Genomic DNA, 12430 nt, shown 5'->3' with positions numbered 1-12430 from the left:
GCCCTCGCCCGTCCCCCCTCCCGCCCGCCGCCCAGCGCCTCATCCCGGCCAAGCGTCGCTATCCGAGCACGGTGCGACTCCCCCGAACCCCGACGCCTCCCCTAGGCCGCGGCCGACTTCGCCGAGCCGCCGCCGGCGAACGGAGCGTCGCCGAGACGTCGCTCGAACGGCGGCCGCTCCGCCGGGCGTTTTCCAAGCGCGTCGCGAAGATCCCGAGGCGATGGGTGCTACGGCGCGGATACGGCGCCGTCGTGAACGACCGGTCCCCCCCCCCCCCCTCCATTGCTTCGATTTCGCTATTGACGCAGGCGACGCGGCGAGAAGCCGCAGCGCCGCGAGTTGCCGACACGGTGGGGTGGGGCGGGGTGACGATGCCCCGCCCCCTGCGGTGACGTCACGGGCGGGGTGGGGGCGACGGTCATCCAATGGGAGCGAGGCGCCGCCGGGATGCGCGCGCGATTAACATAATTTATGCGGAATAATTAGGCGATCCCGTGCGTCCGAGTTCGGGAAACCCCGCGAGTTCGGCCCCTATATAAGTGGCTGCTCGACGGCTTCGCACTCAGATCGGGGTGGTCGCTCCTCCAGCGCGGAGCTCTGGAAGAGGCAGGACCACGCCATCCGGCCGCAATCCCGATCCGTATACTTTAAAGATATAGTATATGTTAATCAGGGGGGGGGGGGGGTGTGGTTTGCGTGTGACAATTAAAGAAAAAAAAGTTATTAGTTAACGTTATATTCGAATAATAAAGAAACTTTTCGTAGAGACACAACTCTTTCCCCCCCCTACCCTCCCCCCCTCCATCTTTCCCCTTACCCTCCCCCTCTCCCGGCTTAAACGTTAATCGACTTAAATTAAAAACTATATAATCCGTAACAAAATAAAAGTGTGCCGCAGGTAAGCGGCGGCGGGAGGCGGCGTTGTTGTTTTTTTTAAAAAGAAGGAAAAGTTTTGTTAAAAGATTATTATATAAATAAAATAATAAATTTCAAAAGAAAGCCATGCCGCATTACGGGCCACCCTCGAGCGAGAGCGCCTGCCCGCTCCGCACCATCAAGAGGCTGCAGTTCGGAGTGCTGAGCCCCGATGAGATTGTACGTGGTGGGTGGGTGGCTGGTGGGTGGGTGGTGGGTAGGGGTGGGTGGGTGGCTGGTGGGGTAGTGGATGGGTGGGTGGCTGATGGGTGAGTTGGGGTGGATGGTTTTTCGGTCAGGGTAGTAGTGGGTAGGGGTGGGACTCTTAACTTGAAGTGGTCTCCTAATGTTAAGCCTATGGGGTGAACGCGTGATAAGTTGTGTAACGGCGCGTAAAATGTGTCTATTTTTAAAACTCTTATTAAAAGTAAAACGCGCCTTTGTTAAATGGATGTCGTCGATTTTAAAAGCGCGTGTTGAGTTTGAATTTTTTGACGCGGGTTACGCATTCTGTTTTTTGATCGCCCAATTATTTTTTTCTCAACTCGTTCGGCGACTTTTAATTTGTCGTCCTCCACCGGGGACTTTTAATTTGATTTTTGATTCCTCAAGCGGTGACTTTTAATTTTTATTGTATTTCGATTCCTCCGGCTGCAAATTCGAATTTGGATTCCTCAAGCGGGGACTTTTAATTTGAATTTGGATTCCTCCATCGGGGACTTTTAATTTGAATTTTGATTCTTCCAGCGGTGACTTTGAATTTGGTTTCATCCAGCGGGGACTTTTAATTTGAATTTTGATTCCTCAAGTGGTGACTTTTAATTTGTATTTCGATTTCTCCGGCTGCAAATTTGGATTCCTCCATCGGGGACTTTTAATTTGTATTTCGATTTCTCCGGCTGCAAATTCGAATTTGGATTCCTCCAGCGGGGACTTTTAATTTGAATTCCTCCGGCTGCAACTTTTAATTTGAATTTGGATTCCTCCATCGGGGACTTTTAATTAGAATTTTGATTCCTCAAGCGGTGACTTTTAATTTGTATTTCGATTTCTCCGGCTGCAAATTAGAATTTGGATTCCTCCATCGGGGACTTTTAATTTGAATTTTGGTTCTTCCAGCGGTGACTTTGAATTTGGTTTCATCCAGCGGGGACTTTTAATTTGAATTTGGATTCCTCCATCGGGGACTTTTAATTTGAATTTTGATTCTTCCAGCGGTGACTTTGAATTTGAACTTTGATTCTTCAAGTGGTGAATTTGGATTAATCCAGCGGTGACTTTTAATTTGGATTGACTACCACCACCACCGTCCCCAATGTTAAATGTTGAATTCCGATCTACTTAAATGGGGACGTCAACTTAGCGGTGTCCATTAACGCGTGAGGAGGAGGTTTTTAAGGACTTTGCAGGTGCCTCCTCAAGGTTACGGGGATGAATCGTTGCGGGTTTTTCCTCGTTACAGTTGTGCAGGTGACGTGTTTGGAGGGGTTTTGTTGTTATCGTTTATGGACTTATCGAACGCGTCTGTAATGTCGATGCCTCTGATCAGATTTGTGTCGTTACTTAACTTGCAGGAATTCATGATCTTTGGTTCTTTCGGTAAAGTCACGTAAATAGAAAAAAATAAAAAAATACTAAAATAAAAAATCTAAAAACTCACGACGTTTCTTGTTTTTTTATATTTTTATTTTTTAAATATTTTTTTATATTCTATCTACGTGACATTAACGAAAGAACCAAAGCATATTGTTGTTTGTTACGGTGTGTTTTTTTTCGCGTGTCGAACTTAATCTGGTCACGAAAAGCATTTTCGGTAATATTTTCGAGTTCGATTTTAATCGATAGGAGGGTGGGGGGGGGGAATCATCACGATCAATATTTTTGGTGACTTCCAAGTGAATTTGACCACCACCCGTCAGAGGTCGCAATCGGGTACCCGATACCCGTACCCTACCCGATACCCGGCTACCCGTACCCGGCCGGGTAAGGGTAGCCGTTTGCGACCCTGGTGCGGCCGGGTACGGGTACGGGTAGGCCGTGAGTCACTGGTGAGTCACCGTTTGTCACTCATTTCCCAACGTCTTGTCTCTTCTCACAATTCAAGTTCCTAGAATCAACCCACCCGCGTCTGCAACATGGCTTCATCCCAGAGGTCGCAATCAGGTACCCGATACCCGTACCCTAACCGTACAGGTAGGGTACGGGTACGGCTGGGTACGGGTACCCGTTTGCGACCCTGGTGCGGCCGGGTACGGGTAGGCCGTGAGTCACTGGTGAGTCACCGTTTGTCACTCATTTCCCAACGTCTTGTCTCTTCTCACATTTCAAGTTATTAGAATCAACCCACCCGCGCCTGCAACGTGGCTTCATCCCAGAGGTCGCAATCGGTACCTGTACCCTACACGTACCCGGCCGGGTACGGGTAGGGTACGGCCGGGTACGGGTACCCGTTTGCGACCCTGGTGCGGCCGGGTACGGGTAAGGAATCAAAACCCGTTTGCGACCTCTGCCACCCGTGAACGTTACTGGACACTGAGACCGGATAAATGTGAAGAGCTTCGCAGCCTCACGGATTTCCTCCGACCAAGTCGGAAAGTGCGAAAGGTCAGGGGAGACGTTGACCTTTGCTCGGGGGGGAAAAACTAAATTATATATTTTTTGGCTCGGGATCGAGGTGCCCTGCGGACGACAAAAACGATTTGTTGATTTAAACAGACTAAAAAATAACACCCAAGCGGCTAACTATTTGGAAACGAATAGAGGCGGTGCCAGATGAAGATAGTAGCGAGGCCTGTAGCATATGTGGTTATGAAGGGGCCCTAAATGAAAAAAAACCCACAAATATGAAAGCACAATTTTGACTTGCACAGTAAACTAAATGTATTTATTTATTTGCTTTGCAGCCCAGATAATACGACAAATGACTAACCTTAAACACACGGTCGTTCGTAAAAGTCGAAGGACGGTATAGTACTATAGTACTATAGTAATAGAGCAAGTGCAGAATCATTGAACCGGAATTGATAGCTTGAAAGCGTTTAGCGTGGGGCCCTTGAAAGTGCTTGGCCCATAGCATTTGATACTTTTGCTGCTAGGATCATCCGGCTGGGAGATGTTGGCTACCTCGCCTGGTATACAGGAGGCCGTGGGTGCGATCCCAACCCTGACGAATTATTTTTATTTGGAGTTTGCGTTTCTCTCTCATCGTTATCACGGTGGCTGGGAGATGTAAACTACCTCGCCTGGTATGCAGGAGGACGTGGGTGCGATCCTGACGCCTGGTGAATATTTGTAGTTTGCGTGTCAATAATCACGGTGGTTAGGAGATGTTAACTACCTCGCCTGGTGTGCAGGAGGACGTGGGTATAAGCCTGACGCCTGCTGTATGTTTGGAGTTTTCGTGTATCATCACGGTAGCTAGGAAATGTTAACTACCTCGCCTGGTGTGCAGGAGGGACGTGGGTGTGATCCTGACACCTGCTGTATATTTGGAGTTTGCGTGTCAATCATCACGGTGGCTAGGAGATGTTAACTACCTCGCCTGGTGTGCAGGAGGTCATGGGGTGCCACCATGCCGGCCTTCTGCTCGCTGCTAACAGCTCTTGCCCCAGCGGTCTGTTAAAGGCTACGCGGGGGACCTTCGTCTGTGTGTTCGCAGAAACGGATGTCGGTGACGGAGGGTGGCATCAAGTACCCCGAGACCACCGAAGGAGGGAAACCCAAACTGGGGGGTCTCATGGACCCCCGGCAGGGAGTCATCGACCGCACGGCGCGCTGCCAGACCTGTGCCGGTCAGTGGCCTCGCAATGCACCCCTTTTTCGTTACCACTGGCGTGCAATGGGGTGGCCAGCACGGTACCGGTGGGTTTTTCCACTGGCACATTCTGAGCCAGTGTTGAGGCCCAGCACGGTATGGGTGGGTTTTTCTACTGGCACATTAAGAGCCTGTGTTGGGGCTAGCACGGTATGGGTGGGTTTTTCCACTGGCACATTAAGAGCCAGCGTTGGGGCCAGCACGGCACGGGTGGGTTTTTCCACTGGCACATTCTGAGCCAGCGTTGGGGCCAGCACGGTATGGGTGGGTTTTTCCACTGGCACATTAAGAGCCAGTGTTGAGGCCAGCACGGCACGGGTGGGTTTTTCCACTGGCACATTCTGAGCCAGTGTTGGGCCCAGCAAGGCACGGGTGGGTTTTTCCACTGGCACATTCTGAGCCTGTGTTGGGGCCAGCACGGTATGGGTGGGTTTTTCCACTGGCACATTAAGAGCCAGCGTTGGGGCCAGCACGGCACGGGTGGGTTTTTCCACTGGCACATTCTGAGCCAGCGTTGGGGCCAGCACGGTATGGGTGGGTTTTTCCACTGGCACATTAAGAGCCAGCGTTGGGGCCAGCACGGCACGGGTGGGTTTTTCCACTGGCACATTCTGAGCCAGCGTTGGGGCCAGCACGGTATGGGTGGGTTTTTCCACTGGCACATTAAGAGCCAGTGTTGAGGCCAGCACGGCACGGGTGGGTTTTTCCACTGGCACATTCTGAGCCAGTGTTGGGCCCAGCAAGGCGCGGGTGGGTTTTTCCACTGGCACATTCTGAGCCTGTGTTGGGGCCAGCACGGTATGGGTGGGTTTTTCCACTGGCACATTCCGAGCCTGTGTTGGGCCCAGCACGGTTCGGTGGGTTTTTCCACTGGCACATTCTGAGCCGGTGTTAGGGCCAGCACGGAACGGGTGGGTTTTTCCACTGGCACATTCTGAGCCAGTGTTGGGGTCAGCACGGTATGGGTGGGTTTTTCCACTGGCACATTCTGAGCCGGTGTTGGGGCCAGCACGGAACGGGTGGGTTTTTCCACTGGCACATTCTGAGCCAGTGTTGGGGTCAGCACGGTATGGGTGGGTTTTTCCACTGGCACATTCTGAGCCTGTGTTGGGCCCAGCACGGTACTGGTGGGTTTTTCCACTGGCACGTTCTAAGCCTGTGTTGGGGCCAGCACGGTACGGGTAGGTTTTTCTCACTGGCACATCCCTGAGCTAAGGCCCCGTACGTCATCGATCGGAACGGAATCGGAATCAAAACCGGTGACGTTTATTACACGTACGACGTCGCAACGTGAAAGTGTCAATAACCGCACCCCTATTTTTTTTAAGACTCTGAAGATCGATTGCTCAGTTGCTCTGTACTTGTTCGTTTGAACGGGCAGGCAACATGACCGAGTGCCCGGGTCACTTTGGCCACATCGAGCTGGCCAAGCCGGTGTTCCACGTGGGCTTCCTCACCAAGACCATCAAGGTGCTCCGATGCGTCTGCTTCTTCTGCTCCAAGATGCTCGTGGATTCGGTGAGGCTTTGGGTACCCGGTGGGGCTGGGTGGGGTAAGATGCAGGGATTGGCACGAGGTTTGGTGGGGATGGAAGGGGGAGCAACGTTTTTTTTTTAAGGTGGGCCCCACAGATCATCTGAGATCCTTGCCCTCGATTGTGGTACCCTGTAGTAGTTTTTACCGTTTAAACTGGTACTAAACTGACACCTTTATACAAGGCATCATGTTTGCAATAACCGCAACACAAGCAGTCAAAATGCAAACAAAAAAAAATTTACCCGTAAAAACAAAGTTTTTCACTATAAATCCTTTATATGCGTGGCGGCTAGAGTCCTCTCGTCCTCTGGCTTGAGATGGCTGCCACCTATGGGTCAGATGATTGCCTGCCACCATTAAGCAATTGGTAATTAAATATAAAAAAAAATTCCTAAAAAGTGTAAAATTTAGCAAATGTTTTTTTCACGAAAATTAATTGTCACGCACAACGAGTCTGTGTGGAAAATGTCAGCTCGATTGGATCACGGGAAGTGGGTTAAAAAACGACCGAAAGATTTGCACGGTCGTAAGCGCGCAAGCAAGCGAACTTAATATAAAGGATTTAAAAAGAAACAACTCTGATAATGGTAATGATATGCATTGTCCTTGAAGTTGATTGGTCCACACCCGAGACAGCTTTCCTTAGAGCCTAGTCTCCATTGGTGTTGGACCAGATGACGCCAAAAGGCGCACAACTCAAAGACAATGCACCATCAGAGTATGAGAGCTCGGGGTAAGCATTTACACCATTGGAACCTCCTTTGCCAGTAGCAAAATATGATAATTGTTTTTTTACCCTTTTATCTGGCAACAAAACTGACACCTGTTTTTTTTACAATGTGTCATGTTTGCATAGACCACAATACCTGCGGTCGGAATGCAAACAAAAAACACAACTCTGATAATGTGTGCACTGTCCTTGAAGTTGATTGGTCCACACCCGAGACAGCTTTTCTTAGAGCCCAGTCTCACTTGGTGTTGGACCAGATGACGCCAAAAGGCGTACAACTCAAAAACAGTGCACTATCAGAGTTTTGAGAGCTGTTTAAAGGGTGAAAACCTACTACTATATTTTGCCACTGGTAAAGGAGGTCTCGTAGTGTGGTACCCTGGTCACCAATGATGCACGCGCGGAGACCCGCGCAACAGACTGAGCTACCGTGATTAACCGGTGTCTCTCTCTCTTTCGTTGCCACCTGGCGAATCAAAAAACACATCCAGCTTGAACGTTCCTGTTCTATTCCTTGTTCAGAATAACTCTTCCCCCCCCCCCCCCCCCCCCAAAAAATAATCCACACTCGGCTTGAATGGTGCCCCGGTTCCATCTCTTGCTGTTCAGAACAACCCCAAAACACTCGGCTTGAACGTTCCTGCTCCGTTTTGTTTGTTCAGAACAACCCCAAAATATAGTAGTAGGTTTTTACCCTTTCAACTGGTACAAAACTGACACCTTATTACAAGGCATCATGTTTGCAATAACCACAACACAAGCAGTCAAAATGCAAACAAAAAGAAACAGCTCGGCTTGAACGTTCCTGCTCCGTTTTGTTTGTTCAGAACAACCCCAAAAAACACACTTGGATTGAACGGTTCTGTTCTGTTTATACTGTTCTGTTTATACAGAACAACACCATAACACTCGTTGAACGTTCCCCTGTTCCATCGCGTTTGTTCAGAACAACCCCAGAACACGCAGCTTGAACGTTCCCCTGTTCCATCGCGTTTGTTCAGAACAACCCCAGAACACGCAGCTTGAACGTTCCCCTGTTCCATCGCGTTTGTTCAGAACAACCCCAGAACACGCAGCTTGAACGTTCCCCTGTTCCATCGCGTTTGTTCAGAACAACCCCAGAACACGCAGCTTGAACGTTCCCCCCCTCCCCGTTTCGTCTCCTCGTCCGGAACAACCAGAACAAAAACCCACACGCCCATCGGCTTCACGAACGTTCCACCCTCACGCCCCCCGCTCAACCCCCGTTTCCGTGTCTCTCTCTTCCCCCCCCCCCGCTTCCTTCACCTCCGTTCAGAACAACCCCAAGATCAAGGACATCCTGCTTAAGTCTCGTGGCCAGCCTCGCCGGAGGCTCACGCACGTGTACGACCTCTGCAAGGGCAAGAACATCTGCGAGGGTGGCGAGGAGATGGACTCGCGCTTCGACGGCGACCTCAAGGAGGGCGCCTCGGAGGAGACTAAGGAAAAGGTGCGTCAGAGGTCGCAAACGGGTTTTGATTCCTTACCCGTACCCTACCCGTACCCGGCCGGGTACTCGTGGAAATTTAAGGTATTCTATACAGTTTCTTCAATGTTATCTGACTGAATGAAAGGCAGAATTGCGTTTTTAGAGTTGTTCACGTTTGCCTGAGTGGCTTATATTTGGTTACATTGTCATTTGAAAAATAAAAGGTAATTGTGACAATGAAAATAGTTCGATAACAGTGTGTGTATTTCCACGTAACTTTTTGCGGTTAAAAAAATGTCAAAAGGAACTATTGGCCCCCGGGCATCTTCACTTTATCAAATGTGGCCCTCTTTGCAAAAAGTTGGGACACCCCTTGCCTTAGGGCCTAGTCTCAATGCCAGTGTCAGACCAGAGGACTACGTAGTGGCGGCTCCTGCAAAATCTCTCGGGGGGCAAATGTCTGGATGATTGATAAGGATAAGGTCCACCCATGCAATGGATAAATTAACAGCTTAAGCATGTAAAGGCAACTTCACTTCTTTAATATTAATGAAAAATAAAGTGACTCTTACAATACATCTCCTTGTTTGTTTCTATACTCACTATTATTACAATCCACTCAGTATCTTTTATTAAAGATTCCACTAGGTGGCGACAAATAATACTGTTGACTGAAACGTGCTTACGTATGATGACGTAAGCACGTTAGTGCGAGCCCTCCCGGAAGCCATAGAGAATGCATTGGAGCGCCCGCCGGTCGAAAAAAAAACATCTTTGAATGTAAGTCTATGGGGCCACTCGGGGCGATTCTCAGCCGGAGTGAAATCGCCCAAAAAGAGGCGGTACTCCACAGAACGTGACATGATGCTGATTGGACTATATCCAGAGGCACAGTGACGGCTCGCGTAACTCTGTGGTTTAATGACATTGGTGGTGCGTCGCCCAATCTCCCTAATGAAGAAACCGCCCCTGGGACTACGCCAAAAGGCGGACAGCACCAGGACCATGCCACTGTCTAGACGTTGAGAGCTTGGGGTGAGAAGCTTCATCATCGGACCTCCCTCCCTCTGCTGCTGCTGCTCCTACTCCCGCTCACCCTCCCTCTTCCCTCCACTACTGCTGCTGCTGCCCCTGCTGCTGCTGCTGCTGCTACTGCTGCCCCTGCTGCTGCTGTTGCTGCTGTTGTTGCTGCTGTTGTTGTTGTTGTTGCTGCCGCTGTTGTTGCTGCCGCTGTTGTTGCTGCTGCTGTTGCTGCTGCTGTTGTTGTTGCTGCTGCTGTTGCTGCTGCTGTTGTTGCTGCTGCTGTTGTTGTTGCTGCTGTTGCTGCTGTTGTTGTTGCTGCTGCCACTGCCCCTGCTGCTGCCGCTGTTGTTGTTGCTGCTGCTGCCCCTGCTGCTGTTGTTGCTGTTGTTGCTGCTGCTGCTGCTGTTGTTGTTGCTGCTGTTGCTGCTGCCCCTGCTGCTGCTGCTGCTGCTGTTGCTGCTGCTGCTGCTGTTCCACGTGTGCCCAGGGCCACGGGGGCTGCGGGCGCTACCAACCTCGCATCCGCCGCTCGGGCCTGGAGCTCACGGCCGAGTGGAAGCACATCAACGAGGACTCCCAGGTGGGTGCAGCCACAGCCACAGCCACGGCCACACGCGCCTGGGGGAGGGGAGGGAGCCTTAGTCTGGCTCCGTGAGCCTCGGTCATGGACACTGAACCCTGTGGGAGCCTTAGTCTGGCTCTGTGAGCCTCGGTGATTAAGACTGAACCCTGCGGGAGCCTCAGTGATTAACACTGAACCCTGTGGGAGCCTCAGTGATTAACACTGAACCCTGTGGGAGCCTCAGTGATTAACACTGAACCCTGTGGGAGCCTCAGTGATTAACACTGAACCCTGTGGGAGCCTCAGTGATTAACACTGAACCCTGTGGGAGCCTCAGTGATTAACACTGAACCCTGTGGGAGCCTCAGTGATTAACACTGAACCCTGTGGGAGCCTCAGTGATTAACACTGAACCCTGTGGGAGCCTCAGTGATTAACACTGAACCCTGTGGGAGCCTTAGTCTGGCTCTGTGAGCCCTATGGGAGCCTTGGCCTAGTTCTGCGAGCCTCGCCAATGAACACGGCGGCGCGACCGTGCCGGCAAGAAGTTGACGTTGACGTCTACGTTGTCGTCATCGTCGCGAGCAGGAGAAGAAGATCGTGCTGAGCGCCGAGCGAGTCTACGAGATCTTCAAGCGCGTGACGGACGAGGAGTGCACCATCCTGGGCATGGACGTGAAGTTCGCGCGGCCCGAGTGGATGGTGGTGACGGTGCTGCCGGTGCCGCCACTCGCCGTGCGGCCGGCCGTCGTCATGCAGGGCTCCGCGCGCAACCAGGTGAGTTCGTGGCGGCGATCGCGTGACCTTGACGACTGCCGTAACCCAGAGGTCGCAGATGGGTTTTGATTGGATAATTGGTTTTTTACCCTTCTATCTGGCAACAAAACTGACACCTTTTTTACAAGGAGTCGTGTTTGCATAGACCGCAATACCTGCAGTCGTAATGCAAACAAAAAACATAACTCTGATAATTCTAGATTTGAAGCTTTCGTGACTGCAAGGATTCATACTTTCGGTAAAGTCACGTAGGTAGAAAATGAAATTAAAATTAATAAAAATAAAACAATAAAAATCACGACGTTTCGGAGGCAACACAAGCTTCCATCTTCAGGTGAAACCGTCACAGCAAAATATCTGTACTCTGATAATGATATGCACTGTCCTTGAAGTTGATTGGTCCACACCCGAGACAGCTTTCCTTAGAGCCTAGTCTCACATGGTGTTGGACCACTTCGCGATGTCCCCGCAGGACGACCTGACGCACAAGCTCGCCGACATCGTGAAGATCAACAACCAGCTGAAGCGCAACGAACAGAACGGCGCCGCGGCGCACATCATCGCCGAGGACGTAAAGCTGCTGCAGTTCCACGTGGCCACCATGGTGGACAACGAGATGCCCGGCTTGCCCAGGGTGAGCAGGCCGCTGGGTTTGACGGATCACGTGGTCGCGTGCCGTCCCCCCCCCTTTCTGACGAATCACGTGGTAGTGTGCCGCCCCCCCCCCTTGGGAGACGCTGTCTAGTGCCGCCCTCTTTGAGATGTTGCAAATTTCCGCCCCCGTCCCCCCCACCCTTTCTGACGAATCACGTGGTGGTGCCGCCCTCTTTTCTGACATCACGTGGTGGTGCCGCCCTTCTTTGTAACATGTCACATGATGCTGCCTGCCCCCCTTTGTAATGGATCACATGGTGCTGCCTGCCCCCCTTTGTAATGGATCACATGATTTCGATGTAAAGCTTTCGTGACTGCAGGGATTCATCTTCTTGGTTCTTTCGGTAAAGCCACGTAGAAGGGAAGTAATAAAATAATAAAAATAAAACAATAAAATAATTCTCACGACGTTTCGGCCACAACGCAAGCAGCCGTCCTCAGGTGAAGAACAGGTCTGTCGGAAAGCGTCTAAATATACGCTCTAAGCCTGGGGTGTTTCATTCAGACGCTGTCTTCCCGACAGACCTGTTCTTCACCTGAGGACGGCTGCTTGCGTTGTGGCCGAAACGTCGTGAGAATTATTTAATAATGTTTTATTTTTATTATTTTATTATTTCCTTCTACGTGACTTTACCGAAAGAACCAAGAAGACATCACATGATGCTGCCGCCCCCCTTTCTAACACGTCACATGGTGCCGCCCCCCACCTCTCCAACCGCCGCTCGTGCCGACGCAGGCGATGCAAAAGTCCGGCCGTCCCCTCAAGTCGCTGAAGCAGCGGCTCAAGGGCAAGGAAGGTCGCGTGCGAGGCAACCTCATGGGCAAGCGCGTCGACTTCTCGGCGCGCACCGTCATCACGCCCGACCCCAACCTCTCCATCGACCAGGTCGGCGTGCCACGCTCCATCGCCGCCAACATGACCTTCCCCGAGATCGTCACGCCCTTCAACATCGACAGGTGACGGGGGGG

General features: G+C 51.3%; 1 protein-coding gene across 1 annotated transcript; it reads left to right on the top strand.

The window, feature by feature from the left end:
• The first annotated feature begins 596 nt into the window (after positions 1-596).
• LOC133360974 (DNA-directed RNA polymerase II subunit RPB1-like) lies at positions 597-12422 on the top strand. Its single transcript, XM_061579858.1, has 8 exons — positions 597-1095; positions 4574-4706; positions 6111-6247; positions 8293-8466; positions 9956-10048; positions 10619-10807; positions 11280-11441; positions 12198-12422. The coding sequence occupies exons 1-8, from the start codon at positions 1003-1005 to the stop codon at positions 12420-12422; spliced, it is 1206 nt and encodes a 401-aa protein (XP_061435842.1). The 5' UTR covers positions 597-1002.
• Positions 12423-12430: the final 8 nt, after the last annotated feature.

Source organism: Lethenteron reissneri, chromosome 70 (assembly GCF_015708825.2).
Source record: "Lethenteron reissneri isolate LAM-NWPU_2019-01 chromosome 70, ASM1570882v1, whole genome shotgun sequence".
NCBI lineage: Eukaryota > Metazoa > Chordata > Hyperoartia > Petromyzontiformes > Petromyzontidae > Lethenteron > Lethenteron reissneri.
The sequence above is the reverse complement of the archived record's forward strand: the minus strand, read 5'-3'. Positions and strand labels throughout refer to the sequence as shown.

What these genes read in the sequence shown, in the direction of transcription:
- LOC133360974 (XM_061579858.1), top strand. Translation starts at nt 1,003, where the DNA reads ATGCCGCATTACGGGCCACCCTCGAGCGAGAGCGCCTGCCCGCTCCGC. An exon ending in TGCTGAGCCCCGATGAGATT is followed by an intron (nt 1,096 to 4,573) that starts GTACGTGGTGGG and finishes GTGTGTTCGCAG; the next exon opens with AAACGGATGTCGGTGACGGA. An exon ending in CGGAGGAGACTAAGGAAAAG is followed by an intron (nt 8,467 to 9,955) that starts GTGCGTCAGAGG and finishes ACGTGTGCCCAG; the next exon opens with GGCCACGGGGGCTGCGGGCG.